At 42.2% G+C, this 20,308-nt stretch overlaps 1 protein-coding gene across 1 annotated transcript in view; it reads right to left on the reverse strand.

Moving 5' to 3' along the window:
- Positions 1 to 875: 875 nt before the first annotated feature.
- LOC137571601 (transmembrane protease serine 11G-like) overlaps positions 876 to 20,308 on the reverse strand; it is a 49,350-nt gene continuing 29,917 nt past the window's right edge. Inside the window, exons 2-6 of the mRNA XM_068280996.1 lie at positions 17,059 to 17,169; positions 8,408 to 8,534; positions 6,372 to 6,508; positions 3,269 to 3,336; positions 876 to 1,041 (exon numbers count right to left, since the gene is read on the reverse strand). Coding sequence (XP_068137097.1) covers positions 876 to 1,041; positions 3,269 to 3,336; positions 6,372 to 6,508; positions 8,408 to 8,531 — 495 coding nt within the window. The 5' untranslated portion in view covers positions 8,532 to 8,534; positions 17,059 to 17,169. The remainder of the gene's footprint in view (positions 1,042 to 3,268; positions 3,337 to 6,371; positions 6,509 to 8,407; positions 8,535 to 17,058; positions 17,170 to 20,308) is intronic.

The following is a 20,308-nucleotide window of genomic DNA, read 5'->3' on the forward strand; positions in this document are numbered from 1 at the left end:
CCAACAGGATAAAATATGCTAAAAACTTTAAAATTGCTGAGGAGGCAGTGGTGGACTTACCTCCTCAAAGCAGACATGAAACTGTCAAAAGTTTAGATCCATTAATATACTCCAGAAAACAGTTGCAACGCGTTTCGCAGGTGTGGCCCCGCTTCATCAGGCAATAGGGGATGGAGCATACAGCAACAGGTGTCTATGTCTTGGCCTAGCGCCTCTGTCTGTGGAAAGGCAATGTAGACTGGGGCCTATGGGTTCTGATCCTTGCCTCATCATAACCCTTTTTCTTTGAAAAGTATTAACTTCATGGAGGAAGTCATGAAGAACACTATGCCTATATTTGTCATTTTTACATACTGTATATACAGTATGGAACTGATTATTAATTTAGCACTGCTCTGCTAGTCTCAGTGCTCTTCTGCTCCCCACTCCCTTTTCAGGAGTGTAGTGGGGTGAGTGCCTCCTCCCCTTCCTGGTACTATTTATTATGATGGCAGCTAGGACTGCATTTCTGCTTTCACGTTCCAAACAGTGTCTACTCCCAGAGACTACTGCTCATTTGCATGCCTCCTAATGGAAGTCTGTGGGAGATAGGAACCAGCAAAATTAGGTCAGCAGAAATGTGGTCCTAGATCACAGCATCATAACAGACCCATGGATGGATAGAGGCCACATACCCAAACACACTATTGGAGAGGTAGTTGGGGAGTTTAGCAGAGCAACACTGAACTTGTCAGCACTAGCCCTGTTATGTTTTTTTCTGAGGGGGAAGGGGTTATTAGTGAGACAGCTTTAAGGAATTAATTGAAGAGTTTGAGTCCTGAGGAGTCACTTAAATAAATAAATACCGGTAGTTTGTGAAAATTTCAGATTGGATGTTACTTGCCTGACAGCTGCACTGAGCTTTCATCAACGAGGAAACGTGACGAAAAAGAATTCTTAAGGTTTTCTTTAAATATGTTTTCAACAGAAAAGGTGGAATACTTCTCACTTTCAGCATTTGGAACTTGAAATTGTAATATAAATGCCACTAAAACACCAGGCCTGCAAAACATAATACACAAATATACATTATAAATACCATTTTAAAATTATAGGTTAAATTTAATAAAGCATGGCACAGAGAGATTAGCCTGAAAATGATATACTTTAAAACAACATTAATAACTGTAAAGTCCAAGTTAAGGTACTTGATTTATAATTGTGTTCAGTGCAAATGCAATAAAAAATGCATTTAAAATGTTATCACAAAAATGCTTGCTTTTTGCAAAAAAATAAATAACTGCTTTCAGGCTCAGCAAATCACAGCAGTGGCGTAGCAATAGGGGGTGCAGAGGTAGCAACGCATCAGGCCCCTTGGGCTAGAGGGGCCCCGAGGGGCCGACCCCTCAAACACAGTATTAGCTATTTATTGGTCCTGTGTTGATAATATTCATTTCTATAGTTGACTTGAATAGTAGTGATCATTAACACACCGTTTCCCATCCCCTTCTTGCACCTCTGACACTGTGGCTGTCCTTGATTGGTTTTGGTGTGTTGTATCAATTGTTATCTATAGCATGCTTGGACTGCCCCAATGCTAAACTAGCACTAGGGCCCATGGCTTCTTAGCAACACCACTGAATCACAGGTGGCCCATCCTCACCACCAGACATTCTGCCGCTCCTTCTTAATCCACCATTACTCCTTTCATGATGTGGAGTTTGTCACTCACAGTCCTGGTATATATCAATTTTAAATTAGTAGTGTAATGAACTGTGAAGCTGGTGAGAGCCATGTTGCTTAATTAGTACATTCCCCATATTAGCTGTGTATACAATACATGTGTGTGGAGTCTGTTGGACCTCTAGATGAAAAGAAATAATAGAAGGATTTTGCAGCAGCAAAGGGAGTCAGGGCACAGAGCATTGACTCTCAATCAAGTTATGAATCTTTAAAGTGGTCTTAAAGAGACTCCGTAACAAAAATTACATCCTGTTTTTTATCATCCTACAAGTTCCAAAAGCTATTCTAATGTGTTCTGGCTTACTGCAGCACTTTCTACTATCACAGTCTCTGTAATAAATCAACTTATCTCTCTCTTGTCAGACTTGTCAGCCTGTGTCTGGAAGGCTGCCAAGTTCTTCAGTGTTGTGGTTCTGTGATGCATCTCCCCCCTCCTGGCCCCTCTATGCACACTGCCTGTGTATAATGATCTCTTGAGATACAAAAGGAAGGATGTATACAGCCTGCTTGTGTATGAATGTATTTTCTATGTGTGGACATACTGTACATCAACCTACTTCCTGTTTTGGTGGCCATTTTGTTTGTTTATAAACAAACTTTTTAAAACTGTTTTTAACCACTTTTAATGCGGCGAGGAGCGGCAAAATTGTGACAGAGGGTAATAGGAGATGTCCCCTAACGCACTGGTATGTTTACTTTTGTGCGATTTTAACAATACAGATTCTCTTTAAAGAGTACCTCCAGGGGAAAAAGACTGTCAAAGATGGAGAACTGGGGGTGTCAGGATTAAGTACCTGTTCAGATGTCATCCCTCCAGGCAGCTGATTGCTCCAACCCTACAGCCATGGCACATTTTTTCAAATGTTCTGCTGAGGATCTGGCTGTGCCCATCTATGTTGCCACAGCCCTCCCCCAGCTCGGCAGCTATTTCCTTATTGGTGGCTGCCGAGCTACGGGCGGCCCGCAGCAATGCAGTTGGAGGTTTAGGAAGAACTTAGGCAGTCTTCGGAAATATGCCTGTACTGCATTGCTGAGCAGGTGGGCTAAGCACCACATGTGACCTGATGACACTGCATCAGTGGGTGGGGAGACCCCACCCCCCTTCCCACCCACTGGTCCATCATCATTAAGACAGAGCCTGCCATGAAGTCAGGCACAAGAAGGCTTTGCCTGGGAATTACATTGTTTTCCAGTGGTTTTCTTAGGCTAGAACAGTGATGGCTAACTTTGGCACTCAAGCTGTGACAAAACTACAAATCCCATCATGCCTCTGGCTCCTCAAGCTATGCTTAGAGCTGTCAGAGTATTGCAATGCCTCATGGGACTTGTAGTTCCACCACAGCTGGAGTGCCAAGGTTAGCCATCACTGGGCTAGAATATGCCTGCATAGCACAGATCTCACTGAAAAAGACTTATTTGCCCACCATAACAATTGATTTATGTTATATTTGTACAAATTTACACAAACACAACAAAATCAAGAAGACGCACTCTCATTTTTATTGCACACAGTAAATAATATCTAAAACATAAAAGAGTTGCTTACCTGAGTGCAATCACATTGGACATACTGAAATGTCTTTTGAGTACAGAGTTATCAAATAGTGCTCGAATCTGTAAACAGAAATAATAAGTAAATATTTAGACTTCAAAAAAATCAGGGCCCATTGCAGCATTAAAAACAACAGGTCACAAACATCTGTAAAAATTGTACAAGCTTTTCACACAAACACAAACATGAAGAAAAAATCCAAGGTTATTGGAGTAGTACTAGAGCTAAAATTTCACCCCTGCCTTGATCGAGTGTGTGGTGCTAATGGCGTGTGATATCGTGACAACTGACGTATGCGACAGATCGCCGTCCGCTGTCCCCCAAGTGTAAAATGTCCTTCCTGGTGCTCGCGTGCAGTGAAAATTCTCACCTGTTCCACTGTAGAAACTCCCGGCCTCCTCTGCTGTCACCCCCGTGTGGCACCAGGCACATGTGTGACGTCACATGGTACACGTGCTACATAGAGATGGCCTGAACTGATCCCCCGCGAACAGTTCCTGGCGAACATCGGCTGTTCGCTTTCGCATCTGTTCACGAACATATGGCGTGTTCAACCTGCCCCCTATACATTACAAAATGGAGCCAAAAATTGACCCCTCGCCCCAGAGTCATCAGACACATGGCAGCCAATCAGCTATCCCTTCCACTTGGACCGCCCCCCACCTATCAGAAAGCCAGCACTGCAGCCATTTTGCAGTCTGTGTTTGGCTTAGGTGCTAGGCAGATCAGAGAGAGTGTGCTGCTGACAGGAATAGTGTTAATTAGGCCTGCTGTGTCCTCAGTGAAGATTCTTGCTGCTACCACAGTGCAGTGTTGCCAACTCATCCCTTTAATTACTGACACCTCTAAGTTATACAGGTTCTGGGGCTGTTTGCACATAATCAGTGCTTTAACTGCATCTACCTAGCCCCAAAACCTGTATAATTAATATGTCTCAGTAATTAAAGGGATTAGTTGGCAACACTGCCACAGTGTCCTGAACAGCTAATAGCCCTTTTTAGGGCTGGTACATTGTTTTTATTGCTATTGTATTGCTGTTCTTTGCGTCCAGTGCACAAGTAAGCTGTTGGAGACAGGTCTGCTGGTCCTAGTAGTGCACTGACTAGATAACCCAATAATCTGTCACCACCACTACTGGCACATAATATTCACTACTGCACTGCATAATGCCTCACTGGCAGGGCCTATATTTTGAGGTGATTTTTGTACATAGCATAAACATGTCACCAGACCTGCGTGAATTGACAATCAGTTCCTCACTGGCAGAGTTTTTCTTTTTTTATGATATTGTAATATTGTAAAAAAAAAGAAAAAAGACAGGCAGGGGCAGGCCACACCGCAGGAGTCGTAGGGGTCGTGCTGCTGTGATTTCCTGTGGTTCTAGCATATTGCCATATACAAACCTGACGTTATCATGAAAGCTCTTTGCGGTTGTTTGCGGTGCGGTAAATGTGGCGTTTCGTCTGTCAGTGTGAACCAGGCCTAACCCTTACACTACCTGATGGACGTGTACACACAACGGACATTTTAAAGCACTTTATTCCTCAAATTTAGACATGTAATATGATTTATGTCCCTTAGAGATTAAAACACGACGGTGTTAGGCCTCTTTAAACAACTTTTCCATCACTTTTGTGGCCAGAAACCGACCCTCTAGGTTTTAGAATTCGCCTGCCCACTGAAGTCTATGACGGTAAGCGAACATTTGCGACAAATTTGTGTTCGCAAACCGAAAATTTCAAGTTTGAGACATCACTAGTGCCATGTGGTGGCATTTGAGGTGAATGTGCATACAGGGGTGAAGCCGAATGAGGCCAAGAGTCGCAGGTAAAAATGTAAGAATTTACACTGCACGGGCACTGGGGGAGGGGGGCATTTTACATTTGGGGGACCTACCAGGCAGATGGCAGAGGTGGTGTCCCTAGGCTGATTCAGTATGAAATCTATCGGAAATCATTCTGCGGTGTATGGGCAAGCAACAGATCTCTCTCTCTGATTAGATTTGATCAGGGACACATCTGTCTCATGGTCAATCTGCACATACATCACTATGTGTTCTACCTGATCATGCACTTCCATTACTGTGCACCCATGCTATGCATTTGAGTGAACCTAACTTGCCTAATCTCCATGCTCTCCTCCAGTGACTGACTAAGCATTACCTTTTGTCATTTTGCTGTATGTCAGCCCTAAATATTGTCTGTAACCTAAACTAATGTCCAGCGCTGCGTAATATGTTGGCGCTTTATAAATACAATAAATAATAATAAAAATAATAATAGATGTATGGGCAACTTTAGAGCTGCACTGAGCCATTGTTGTTTTATCTCTGACATCAGGCGATAAAGTATTTTCTACTATGGTAAAGGTACACACACACACACACACACGAAAAATGTTGCTTGCAGGGATTGGGACTTCTTTTGCTATGGAGGTGGTGGAAGAACAATGGACATCCATTGCACACAGTGTAGAAGTAGTGTTGTGAGGTACTGCATTACTGTAGCCCTTTTCTTAAATAAGTGAGGCAAGCAGCCTGACTGCAGTGCAGCGAGCACAATTTCCAATTCATTTTAATGGAGGTAATTATGTCTCATGACATCCAGAGAGTCATATAAATCCACAGTTTACTGTATATTGCAGATACATCACAGGCCAGGCAAAAATATGCATTATCCTAAGGTGAATGATCAGAGTCTGTGGTCTTTTGGTTTTGTAATATATTCTCCTTGTCTATCCATATTTGTATTGTTGAAAAATCTGCACCAAGCATTCAAATGTTAGACTGAATAATACACCTATTCCTACTCCAATCTGAGCGATTCCTTTGAACAGATGGGAAACATCATATTAGTTCTGATATTATTTGACTATTCTTCTGCCAGCCTATCACCAAATTGCCTCATATCAAGGTGACACACATATTATTTGTCTTTGTATTTAAAAAAAAAGAAATCTCCAGTGCGCATTTCCTTAAATCCACATCCCCGCCCGCTTAGAGGCTGGGAAAGTATTTTATGTTGGTAACAAGGTATCAAAAATGAAAAGAAAATAAGAACATAAACAAGTCAAGAATTTAAAGCTTTTTTATACTCACATTTTCTTCAATTTGAGAAGATAATGCTCTGAATTCAGCACTACTGCTGTCATTGAATGCATTCCTGTAGCTTAAATTATTAATCCGTAGTGCTCCATCATAATAATGAGGAGTTGAGGGAACTGCCTTCTTTGTTTCTGGAAATAGAAAAAAAAAGTAAAGAAAAACTCTTAAATTGCTGGATTGCTCATCCTCACAATTTATAAGACAGATCATTCTTAGCATGTCAACATGTAATGTTAACACCATTTACTAACCCAACCTCACATTGGGACCTGTTTTTTTGCGGATCCGGCCATACGGATCCGGCTATCTGGACCCTGGAAAACGGTCCATTTTTACAGCCAGTGCACCACAAATCCCTCCATTTCTGTTCCGCTGGGCAAAACGGTACAAAAAAATTAGGGTCTGCAGCATTTTTTCGTCCACTCAGCGGAATGGACAATGGAACTGTATGGCCGAATCCGCTGCTAAAGTCTAATGTGAACCGGGCCAAACAGTTATTAACCCTCAGCACTCAAACACATGCTCAAATAAGCCTGATTCCATACAATGGCTTGAAACTCAGGTTGTAGAGTATGAAATATTTGCTTGCGAGTTGACTGGGGCAGGCAGAGTAGGAAGGAATCCATGAAGTGGTGAACTGGTTTAGTAAAAAAAAACATCTGCAGTCTTTGTAAATGAATCTACTTAATTTTGACAGCTTATAGCTGATTTTATCACCGTCTGTATTGGGTATGTGAATACTGAAGGTTCATAACTGTTTGCATGCAAATTGACCATATCCCTCAGCACCTGTCTCTTCTATTTAGAACCTAGAAGGAGGAACACAACTATCCTGGTCTATCAGCACAACCTCACATTTTGGTTATTCACCAGGATGTTTTTCAAGGATTTTACAGTCTCCTTTATTCTGCATAAAACATCTAGAAGTAGGTTCCATACATGCTTCCATATGTCATTGGCTGTTAAGAAATCTCTCTTTAGAATTAATCTGGAAATAACCATAACACTGTATTACAAATCAAATGTTTGCTACATTATTGTCATATAAAATATTTCAAAAGTACGTGTCTGCACTGCACAAATGCCAGCAGGGTTCGTGCCTTCACATTGTGCATGAAGGAAAAAGCCTTGCACGAGCAACTCTGTGCTACCTTGCAGGCGCGCACTGTGTTTTGCGCCTGTCAATGCAGCCGCACTCGTACACAGAGGAGGAGTACGGCTGCGAGCAATAATCAACATTAATATTTTCAGAGGATACCCATCAGGGAAGCCTCTGGACTATCCTCTACTGAGGTAAGTATCTTACTTCAGGTACACTTAAATTCTCCAGGTTATTGGTGTTAACTACAGAAATAAAGGTGCGTACACGCCTTTGACTTGCGTCGCCCATCGAGGATCAGGACTCAATCCCCTTGGGCGACATCGCTGGGATGGCCAGTAAAGACGCGTGTCAGCTGTCGACGGGTATTGTTGCTATGCGGGGGGGGGCAGAGAGACAACAGAGCGGCGCATATGTGACGTCATGTGGTGGGCAGGGGACCAGCATCTTCAAAGAAGTTGGCTGTCTGGTAGGTAAGTTGATCCATCGGGCAGATCGCTCATGGGTTGGGGGTCAAGGGCTGCCGTACACACACTTGATTATCTGCTGAGGCAGTTGTTGAGGCCTTAAACGCTTGTACACATGGTTGATTAAGGTCATCTGAGGCGGTCTATAATGACCACCTCAGCCGATAATCAGCCCTGTGTATGGCAGCACTCAACTGACGACCTGAAATTTATCCACCCGGCGGATTAACTGACCCGACAATTTCTTTGATTCGCCGCTCCCCTAACTACCACGTGATGTCACACATGCTATGCTCAGTCGTCCCTCTGCCCCTTCGCATAGCAATAAAACGTATTGTCAGCCGTGTGTACTGGTCAGCCCAGCGATGTGGCCCAAGGAAATCAGGTGACATACATTACAGGTGTGTATGTACCTTAACACATCTTAATAAACCTAATATGATAGTAGATTATGTTAGTCTTACCAAGGACAACTGCTATAACAATGGCAGCAATAACACCTGCTAAGATAAGCAAACCGACCAAACTGAGGATAATAATTGTCTTCTTCCATTGTTTCAATTTTATTAGTGCTGCGGCCTCCAACATTATCTGCAAAATAAAATGTAAGATTTGGTCATTATTTTCCAGAGGCTTATCTTTCATTTTATTAGAGTGAGGAAGTGAAACTTAAAATGGGATAAAGCTGACATGACATTTAATAAAAATGTGTTTTCCTACTTTGTATTACCCATACAGTTATCATATTTGCTTTTGTGCACAAGTAATATTGTCTGTCTACAAATTACAAGTTCTCAAAGTACAGTTTATCTGCTCTGAAAGCTGACATTGCATTTTATTGCATAGCTACTGTATTTATATATCAAATCTAGTGATCATATCTCAGCTGTCTCTGCTTTTACTATGTGAGGCAGCTCAGTTCCAGCATGCTGCTAATGTTTACATTCCTTTCTGAGCTACAATTAGTAAATACAAGATAAGATATCACATCTTTGGATGCAGCCAGAAGCTGCCCACTGAAAAAGAAAGTGCTGTGTAAACTGAAAGCCGTTCTGCTACCAATGTTATTATTATTATTTTGTGGTAATAGGTTTTATGGTGTAAATAATCTTTTAGAGCAAAAAAAGAAATGCTGAGTTTTATACCACTTTGTTAGTTGTTCAGGTAAACCTTTAGGTGTGATATGGTTCTTTCAAAACTGTTCAAAGTATAAAGGTTAGATCAGGGGGATTATATGTTTCAGAAAGACTGAAGATCTGTCTAATGCTGGGAATGCACGGGTCGTTTTTTCTGCTCGATCGATTTTGCCGCTTGATTTTCCACTCGATTCTCTTATCTTCCGCTAGTTTTTCTTATCTTTTTCCATTCACCTTTATCAGGCATCGAGCAGCAAGATGATCGAACGGGAGATGGGACATGTCGGAAATTATCTATCTAGCCATCTATCTGAGGCAAAAATGACCCATGAATTCCCAGCATTAAGCTCCTCTCCACCTCAGATTTTGGATCCTCATTGCCCTTTCTTCCCCAGTACTGAAATGGTATGTACACTGTATTAAAAACAAACAGTGAATGCCTTGCTTAGGAACCTGCAGCTCAATCATGTTACCCACACTGCACCTTCTTTGATTTTGCTGACTGACAGGCTTCTGGAAAACACTACCTGGGGTTCAAGCAGATCCTGTCCAAGCAGTCTGTGCCATAGCCACAGCCCTATCACAAATGATGACACTCATTTTATCCATCCCAATTAAAAGGTTAGCTGAGTGGTAACTTAAGGTGCGTACACACGCACTACGGCAATGAACGACGGGTACGTCAGACCATCCCGCTGGGCTGGCGTTCCAGCGACAGTAGTGTGTGTGTACAGTCTGTTGGCAGACTGTACACATGCATTACTGTCGCTGGAACGGCCGCCCAGCGGGAGGGTCTGACGGACCCGTCGTTCATTACCATAGTGCGTGTGTACGCACCTTAAGCCTCCAGAGTCCCGAGTTGGGGGCGGGGGAGAGTCAGTGGAATCTTATCCACTGCTACCTCTCTCAGAAGACAATGCATGTCTGTTTACAACTAATGTCTGGTATACACCATGCAATTTCCTGTCAGATTGACGGGTCAGATCAATAATTTCTGTCAGGTCAAATCAGATTTCGATCATTTTCCTATTCGTTTTACGACCAATTACATACAAAATTGATCGGAAAATTGATCAGAAACCTAAATAGACCTGTCAGAAATTAACGATTCAACCCGTCGATCTGACAAGTGTGCCAGGCATAAGAAGAGCACTGATGGCCGCAGTGCAAGTAATGTAACCATGCTGCTGAAAACTAACATTCTTATATACAGAGGTATGTGGTATATACATCATTACTGGGAAGGGGATGTGTGGGGCAAGGGTTGTAGAAAATAAGAAGGTTGAGAGAGGCTGTAAAGCACAGCTTTAGTTCTAGCCATTATTTGTTTTGATTTTGAACAGAGAGGAAAGGGCTTAGAATCCCTCTTTTGGAGAACTCAACTATTTGGGTCTGATTCAATTAGAAATACAAAATAAACATATTTTAGTCATATAGTTTATAGCCTGCATGTAGCACTTAAAAAAGTTCAAGATTTCATGGCAAAAGAAATGAGGGTAAGCAACAAGCAATCACTGTGTGAATACATAAACACTTTGTGTGTAAGCATGTTCATTTCGTGCATTACTTTGGTTTGTTTATACATATATATATATATATATATAAAAAAAAAATATATATATATATATATATATATATATATATATATATATATATATATATATATATATATATATATATATATATATATATATGTGGGCAGCACAGTGGCGTAGTGGTTAGCTCTCTCGCCTTGCAGCACTGGGTCCCTAGTTCAAATCCCGGCCAGGGCACTATCTGCAAAGAGTTTGTATGTTCTCTCCGTGTCTGCGTGGGTTTCCTCCGGGCACTCCGTTTTCCTCCCACATTCCAAAAACATGCGGATAAGTTAATTGGCTCCCCTAAAATTGGCCCTAGACTACAGTACTTACACTACATAATATAGACATATGGCAATGGTAGGGATTCGATTGTGAGCTCTTTTGAAGGACAGTTAGGGACAAGATATATATATACACTGTACAGCGCTGCGTAATATGTTGGCGCTATATAAATACTAATATATATATATATATATATATATATATATATATATATATATATATATATATATGTATATATATATATATATATATAGCCATCGTTAGGGTCAAACTTCATCCTGCAGGTGACACTGTGGGGACCTAATGCTGCACAGATGCGCCGCTAGGTAACAGCCCCACATTATTATAAAATAGGAATAAAAGGTTTTCAATGAAGCTGAGATCTGAATGTTTTTGAACAACGTTCACATGACTACTTGTATTTCTTTACTCGTTGTTAATATTAATGGTATCATTTCTGTGTATCTCCCGTTCTACCTTCTACAGTATCATTGCTGTGTGCAGACAGCTCATGGCAACTTTATCGGTATTTTCGTAACATACCATGTGTTGCGCACATACTGCAAACTCGTTTAATGTGTTAACACCATTTACACCATTAGCACCTTTGAGTTATTGGTTGTAGTTTCTGACTAAAATTTCCTAATCCACTTTGTGGTTAGTGATCAGAGGCAAAGCAACCAAAAAGGATAGTTTAACAAACTGGTATCTTATTTTGCTTAAGTAGTTCTTGGGCAGCCAGCATTTTCATTTGAGAGCATATGCAAATTTACAGGTTTTACTCTAGGAAAAGATTTCCAATAGATTTCAGAACAAAATCTATTGGAAATCTATTGAAAATCGATCTACATGCATTATTGGACCATTACATCCAATGCAACTCTATGGGCCATCGATCTGCTGCCAGCAGCAGATCGACCTAGATCTTCCATCCTGTCAGATAGATCAAATTGATCGAAATCGGCCGCAAATCGATCAAATGGGGAATTTGATAGAATTGATTTCTGGTCGATTCTGTAGAATCGATTGATCGATCGAAGGCTAAAATCGACCAGTGTATGGGCCCCTTTAGCCATAAACCCTGTATAAGCATGCTGCAGATCAGATATTTTGTCAAAAATCTAACAAGATTAGCTGCATTCTTGTTTCAGTAGAGATTCAGACACTACTGCCCGGAAAGATCAGCTGGACTGCCTGGCAACTGCTTTTGGTTAAATGGAAATACTGGTAAATATGGCAGCCTCCATATGTCTCTCACCTCTGTTTTTTTTTAAGCTGTTATAGGGAAAAATTAAAATATACAGTAATTCTGTGTGCATGTTTTCCTTAGAACTATTTTTGGGGCATTTGCCAATTCTTAAATAATTTTACCAGAATATATCTCAGATTTCTGATTAACAACAGATCTATAAGGCAGGGGACACACTTGTTTTCGAGCACCTTTTCTTCACGGAAAGACTGAGAACTCATGTTAATCAATGGGCAAGTTCACACTTAATGTGCTTTTCTCAAAAAAACTGACATCCTGCAGGATACTTCTACACATTTTGTCAGATTTGTCTATCAATTACATTAGCTGCTGTGAAAAGATGTGCACTTTTTTCTGCATAGAAACACACATAGGCCTCAATTCACTAAGCTTTATCAAACACTTTATCAAACGTTTGATAATTTACCTCATGGGTAAAATCTAATTTTGAATTCACTAAGGTGTTATATATTTATTGAATGTTTTATCGATAAAACATTCTATAAATATATAACACCTTAGTGAATTCAAAATTAGATTTTACTCATGAGGTAAATTATCAAACATTTGATAAAGTGTTTGATAAAGCTTAGTGAATTGAGGCCAATGTGTGCAGAAAACGCATGCAGAAAAACACATACAGAAAACTGGAAGACAAGTGTGTCCCCTGCCCCAGGGCTCCTTTCCACTATACAGTGCAGGAGCCGTGTCTCAGCACGGCTCTGCATTGCACGTGACTCCCCCGGGGGTGGTGCTTGCGATCCCATTCATTATAATTCCCCAAAATGAGTGCAACCATGCACTGCGATTCAGTGGTGAATCGCAGCGCATGTATGTGAACATCAGAGTGTGCAGTCTATGCACTCTCTGATGTCCCTGCGATCGCGTTTCCATAAACGCAGCTGAAAGCGTGCATATGGAAACGAGCCCTTAGTTATCTGTAGGTTGACAGAATTTTAAAAAAGGAAACTGTTTATGCTTTCATTGAGATCATTTAAACAAGATTTATGTTATATTTAATTGTGTGAGTATGTAGCTCTGTCCTGCCAACCTTCCTGGATGATTTATGATAAATGAATTACACCTTAGTGACTAATTCAGCTGTAATCTAGTAAAACGAGTACTGCGATAACTAAAATGAACTGGAGATTTACACACTGAAAGAAAGAAAAGCTGTAACATGTGAGTTATAGATGGGTGTAGCTTCCTTTTCCTGTATTGTATTGCATTGCAAGCAAAAGTGTCAAAAGAAAATTTACAAACGTCCTTTTTGTGCACTAATTAACTCAAATAGGATGTTTAATAAACGTGCATTCTGCCAAAATGTACATTCACGTGCGTGCTCATGCATGCACAACGAGCGCAAACCTATTTTAAGCACTCGGTGACATTAACTGGTGCACATCTGCCTAGTTAAATAGCTGGGCTATTTGATGAAGTACGTGGATTATTTGTATTTATAGGATGCTTAGGAATCTCCATTACTCATTACTCAATTAGGAGTGATGAAAAATCTGAACAGAAAAAGTTGTTGAAAGTGAAACGATCCTATTTTTCTTTACATTTAGGAAAGGTGGTAAAATCTGAAAATAAGTCATGACATGGTCTTATTTTATCAGTTGCAGAAATACAAAAAAATGGCAGTTTAGCCTAAAGATGGCCATACCTCTATGGACTATAGACAACTGGACCAAAGCTACATCAAGCTGCTTTTATGGTAAAGGCATGGAAGATCACCCATAACTATATATAACAATGTCATAGCTAGAAATTCAACAGACCAGCGCTCTATTGAAAAACTACAATTGCATTTTAGATGTTATAGCTTTTCTTTTTATAACAGTTATTATTATTATTATTATTAGTTATCATCAACTTTATTTTCAGTATTTATAAATTACAGATATATTGCAGAAGCTTACCATTCACCTTTGATAAGGTTTTAAAGGATACCCGAGGTGAGAGGGATATGGAGGCTGACATATTTATTTCCTTTTAAACAACACCAGTTACCTGGCTATCCTGCTGATCCTGTGTCTCTAATACTTTCAGACATAGACCCTGAACAAGCATGCAGCAGATCAGGTACTCTGAATCAGCGGACTTATGCTACGTACACACTGGCGACTATGGTCGTTTGAAACAGCAGCTTAACGATCATTCTGCCGACAATCGGGGAAAGAACTTTACCAAACGATCATTAAGTACAACGACAAACGAACGATATCGGCACGATGAGAAAATCCAACAGGACGGATTATATCGAGCGACAATCGTTACAAAACTATAGTGTGTACAGTTATCTGCCGAGAACGATCGTAACAAGGGCCAATGCGCCTGCGTTGGATTCTGCCCAGCTTCCGTACTTCCTGTGTAGCGCAACCCGTAAAGATTGTTACATTACAAATTTAAAATAAACTTTGTTCTCAAGTTAACTATAATATATTTTTATCAAGTTAGTGTTTTTTTTTTATATAAATATATACGCAACATTTCCCTCTGATCATGTTCTTTTCTGCGAGAATGAACGTTAAAATGTGTATGATGATCGCTGCATCTCATCTTTGCATTCCAATCTTTCCAATATCGTTTGTCTGGTAACTATCGTTCCTTGCAAACGATAGTTATCGCAAGTGTGTACGTAGCATAAGGCTTTACTGGAATAATCATATGCTTGCTCCAGGGTTTTGACTCAGACAAGACAGAAGATCAGCAGGGCTGCCAGGCAACTAGCATTGTTTACAAGGAAATAAATATGGCAGCCTCCATATCACTCTTACCTCGGGTTCCCTTTAAACATAATCATTAGGGCTACCAAGGTAACAAAGGGGCAGCAAAACTGTCGGATTCATGGAAAACAAAATGACTCTTTATAGGACACCTAAAGGGAGAAAGATACGGAGGCTGATATTTAATTTTAAACAATAACAGTTGCCTGGTTGTGCTACGGATCCTCTGCCCCTTATACTTTTAGCCATAGACCCTGAACAAGTATGCAGATCAGATGTTGCTGACAAAAATCTAACAAGAGTAGCTGCATACTTGTTTCAGGTGTGTGATTCAAATACTACTGCAGCCAAAGGGATCAGCAGGACAACCAAACAACTGATATCGTTTAAAAGGAAATAAATATATCAGCCTCCATACACCTGTCGCTTGTGGTTCCCTTAAATGGGGAGGACCACTACAGGGGTTCTAGAGACACAAGTGTGTGGGACCAGATGTGACTTTACAAAGAGTGAGATTCGCACATCAGAGTAAGTAAGATTTAATAAATCTGAAAATCTAAAAACATCTAAATAACCTCACTACATCCCCTCATGCATGTTACAATGCCTGCTTTCAGCATATGTGTGTTCGAAACATACAGCTTACTGTAGCGTTATTTCCGTTTCTGCTCTCATGGTTATCAAAGAATACTATTTTGGGGTTTATTCCTGTTTAGAAAGTGAACCTAAACATTAGGTGTGATGTATAAAGACTATGCAAGTCAGTCAAGGCATGAGAGCAAGTGAGTGACACTGTCCGGAGCAAAAGATGTGTGATGAAAAGCTTCTCAAGAAGTTTTGAATCAGGATGATACCATCTACCGGCTAAATTAAAAGAATAGAAGTAAGCTTTGGGCCATTCCGCCTTCGTCAGACTCCAATCCTGTACAATACTCACACATCAAGGCAGCTACCAGAAATGACAGTCAGCCAAGTCTTGGGACACTTTCAGGGGCGTAGGAATAGGCCCTGCAGCCCCTGCGCCCGCAGGGGGGCCCGGCCCCCCCCCTGGGGCCCGCTCGGGGCCGTTTTGTGGGTGCTGGAGGGGTGGCAGCATGAGGGGAAAGCCTTGCCCACAGTCGGCGGGGAGAGGGGTAGTTCCCCCCTCTCCCTCACCTCGGGGCTCTCCCCTCTGCGCTCCCCTCCAGCTCGTAAGTGTCTGTGGGGCTGTGGTGGGCAGCGAGCGGCGGGCAGATACATACCTGCTTCCGTGCGTTCCATCGGAGACTTCTCCCTCTAGCGGCTGACGTCACTTCCGGAAGTGACGTCAGCCGCTAGAGGGAGAAGTCTCCGATGGAACGCACGGAAGCAGGTATGTATCTGCCCGCCGCTCGCTGCCCACCACAGCCCCACAGACACTTACGAGCTGGAGGGGAGCGCAGAGGGGAGAGCCCCGAGGTGAGGGAGAGGGGGGAACTACCCCTCTCCCCGCCGACTGTGGGCAAGGCTTTCCCCTCATGCTGCCACCCCTCCAGCACCCACAAAACGGCCGCGAGCGGGCCCCGGGGGGGGCCGCTCAGAAAATCTGCAGGGGGGCCCGGTGGGGCCTAGTTACGCCCCTGGACACTTTCATTGCCCTTTTTGCCCTCATTGTTTTTTAGTTTCAATCATTTTTATTGAAAAGTTTTGTAGAGAAAACAGAACAGTTTTCCAACAGAGTATTGCATAAACAACAGTAAACAGAGACAATATAGTCATTGAGTGGTAAACTTATCATGACTTAAGCCAAAATATGACGCTAAATATCATAATATTATACATAATTAAACAAGAGTTACAGTTCAGCCAAAACTTCTAATATGATATTTTACAGGATAATCCATCATCCGTCCCAAACCCCAGTAGGGTCGGATTAGGACTAACCTATGGTATCTTATCTAGTACCTGTAGCTTATGAAACCTTTCCTCCAGCGAGGATAGGTTTTGCTAACTATCTAACGTGAGTAGAAATCGACTCAGTTAGGTACTAACTGCAGTTAGTAGCCCTCATTGTTTTTTATTTAGCAGGACTGAATTCTGAATTACCTTAATGTACAAGTTTAATTCTCTATCACATTTTCTATATGTCTCTGAACAATGAAAGAATATCAGCCAACTCACCTTGGAGATGTAGAGGGTTCAGCTTTCCTTCCTTGCACGCAGCGTTGATGTTGTAGTTATGAGTGATTAGTGCCTGGCAGAGTCAATTGTGTGCCCAAAGGGCTGGCCTAACTGAATATAAACAGATATTAAAATAAGCAGCGTATAAGAAACTCGTCAGACAGGTCAAAGTTGGCAGCAGGCTGTGAAAATAAAAGGCAGTGTGTCACTGTAAACTACTGTCGCATATAAAGATACGGTATGCATCTACTTCCTCAATTAAAACAGCTGCCACAGCAGTAACCAGTTCCAAGGGTGTGTTAGGGCCTATGGTAATAAGGCATGAGTGTTCTACAAGTTGGCAAATTATTAACATTTTCACATTATTAATAACACCGTGAATTAATCATTAGTGCAGCTGCATACTCTAAAATGTAACAAGTAGATTCAAAGTGAAATGTGAAAACATTTGTTTTTATAAATATGAAGTAAGCTAACATTGTTGAAGCACTTTTCTTTTGTAGGCTCAAATTGCATGGGTAGCTAAGGAGAGCTGCGGACACTCAGAGTTCACGTCATAGTGATGGCCATGTCTAGGAGAACTCATGGAGAAGCATGTGATCAGTTTGGTCAGGTGGTGGATATGTAAGTCTCTAAATTTACTAGTCATGATCATGTGCTAAAGCAGGATGTGATCACAGTGAAGGTGCCCATTAATGGTACAATTTTTCCTTCATATTCAATGTTTCATCGTGATTTGGACAATAGAAACTAATCAGGAGGCAATTATCGATTGTTCCCATTAAAGGAACTATATAAGAAGGTTTTACCTTCCAATTCGATTATAAAATCCAACTTATATTTTTTCTTTTTCCAATCGACCAAAGAATCGTTTCAAAATGATTTGCGCCACACACGGCGCAGTTTTCTATATAATTCAATCATGAATGCTGCGTCGCCGTCACGTGCCTCTTCTGCGCCTTCAATGCCGTGACCAGCATTGGAGGCGCAGAAGAGGCATGTGACGGCGACGCATCGTTGGAACCCAGAAGTGTAGTGAGCATTCTCCACCTGCCCGCCCTGCCTGTTTGGTGCCCGCTGCCCCCGCTCCTCGCATTTTGGAGGGGAAGAGAGGCAGAAGGAGGGGACCCTTGTGAGGGAGGGGGGGATTTGTCCCCCCTCACCGCCGCTGTCCCTGTCACCCGTCCTTCTAGCACTGCTCTTCCCCTCCTGGCTCCTGCTCTGCAACTGTAGGGGGTCGTGGTGACACCTCCCTGGCTGTCAGTCACCCGGGGTGCCACGCCCCCCTGCGCCCAATGGTAGGAACGCCACTGCTCCCCTTCCTGACGCCTAACCTTACAAGCCCAATTCCTGATGCCTAAACCACCTGACGCCTAACCCTAAAACCCCCCTTCCTGGTGCTTAACCCTCATATCCTACAGTTTTATTTTACACTAGCGGACCTGCGGCGTAGCATACGCCACGTAATAGGGTAGCGGGCAGGAAGGGGGTATTGGGCACAGCGGCAGGGAGGGCGGTCGGACCCCCCCTCCCTCACCTGGGTCCCCCATCTGCGCTCCCCCTCCAGCTTAAGCTCAGCAGCAGCCGCCGCCGCTATTAGTAAGAGGCAGCGGGCGGGGATGACTCACCTCTTCCGCGTTCCAGCGTGCATTCAACTGTCGTCACTTCCTGCAATGCCGTCCACTTACAATACAGTAGCCAGCATTGCAGGAAGTGACAACAGTGGAACGCATGCTGGAACGCGGAAGAGGTGAGTCATCCCTGCCCGCTGCCTCTTACTAATAGCGCGGCGGCTGCTGCTGAGCTTAAGCTGAAGGGGGAGCGCAGATGGGGTACTCAGGTGAGGGAGGGGGGGGTCCGACACCCCTCCCCACCGCTGTGCCCAATACCCCCTTCCTGCCCGCTACCCCCTCCAGCTCGGAGGCAAGTCTAGGACCGCTGCTGAGGGCAGGGCACTACGTCTTCTTCTTGTTTGGACTGGCCCCTTCTTCTTCCTTGGACCGGCCCTGGGGGCAGGGTGCTACTTCTTCTTCTTGCTTGGACCGGCCCCTTTTTCCTCCTTGGACCGGCCCTGGGGGCAGGGTGCTACTTCTTCTTCTTGCTTAAGGTTGAGGCACTTAGCTTATTATATATATAGATTTAAATCTACTTTTAAAGTTTTTAATGTTTCACTGTCTCTGCTCAATGACACGTTCATTGAAGCATGCCAGAACTATAAATGATTGACCTTTTTTTATCTCTTTCCTGTTCTCATAAGCCATTTTCTGCCATGAGAGTGTTTTATGGTTGTAATTCCTTATCAGTAATGGTTTTGTTATAGTTAGACGACCTGGACAGAAACTGTCATTTGCATTCCTAATGTTTAACTCTTTCAGGCAGAGAAAAAAAAAAAGGAAAACAGCATAGTTATTTGTGTGCTTGGCACTGTACATACACGCCTATCTCATCTTGTCACATGTCACCTCATGTATCCTTTAAATTTCCCCTAAATTTTCGCAATTACACCTATACGTAATTACGATTTGTAAATTCAATTGATTCTGAAAAATGACAGTTTAAAAAACATTTTTCCTTACTTACAAGGTATTCTTGAAGAATTCTTTTCTTTACTCGTACCCACTATTCTCCTTAACATATGTAGCAATTTTGGTGGCAATTTGCTATGCTTTAACCACTAAAATCAGCACAAAATTACGCAAAGATTATGCGAAAATTTACACAAAATTACGAATGATTAAAATTATAGACAAAATGACAATTTTCTCCGAAATTTTGCATTACGATTTTGCATCGTAATTGCAAATTTCAATGCGAAATTTGTGCACATCACTACTATTGACTTTCTGGAGAACTCTAAAGCCGGTTTCACACCACAACCTGGCATCAGCACCGCCAAACACAGGCCTTCAGGGAATACCGCATTACTACACGGTATTCCCTGTTAGGCATCCAGCCAAACAGGAAGTGACGCACGCTTGTTTATTGTAACAATACGCTTCCGCGCATGCACATCACAACATCGTTGCATCGGCGCCGAAAAATATTTTTTAAATCCATGCGTTGCCATAGACTTTAATAATTTCTGGCCGCTGAGCAGCGCAGGTACATGCGGTTATGAAGTTTTGGTAGCGCATCAGATTGAGGACTTCCGGCGCATCGCACCGCAATGCAGGTAATGTGATTTCCCCATAGGTTATCATTAGAGTGCGGTATCACCCCACCGCATCACCCCAGTGTGAAAGGGCCCTCA

This window comes from Hyperolius riggenbachi, chromosome 1 (genome assembly GCF_040937935.1).
Source record: "Hyperolius riggenbachi isolate aHypRig1 chromosome 1, aHypRig1.pri, whole genome shotgun sequence".
Taxonomy (NCBI): domain Eukaryota; kingdom Metazoa; phylum Chordata; class Amphibia; order Anura; family Hyperoliidae; genus Hyperolius; species Hyperolius riggenbachi.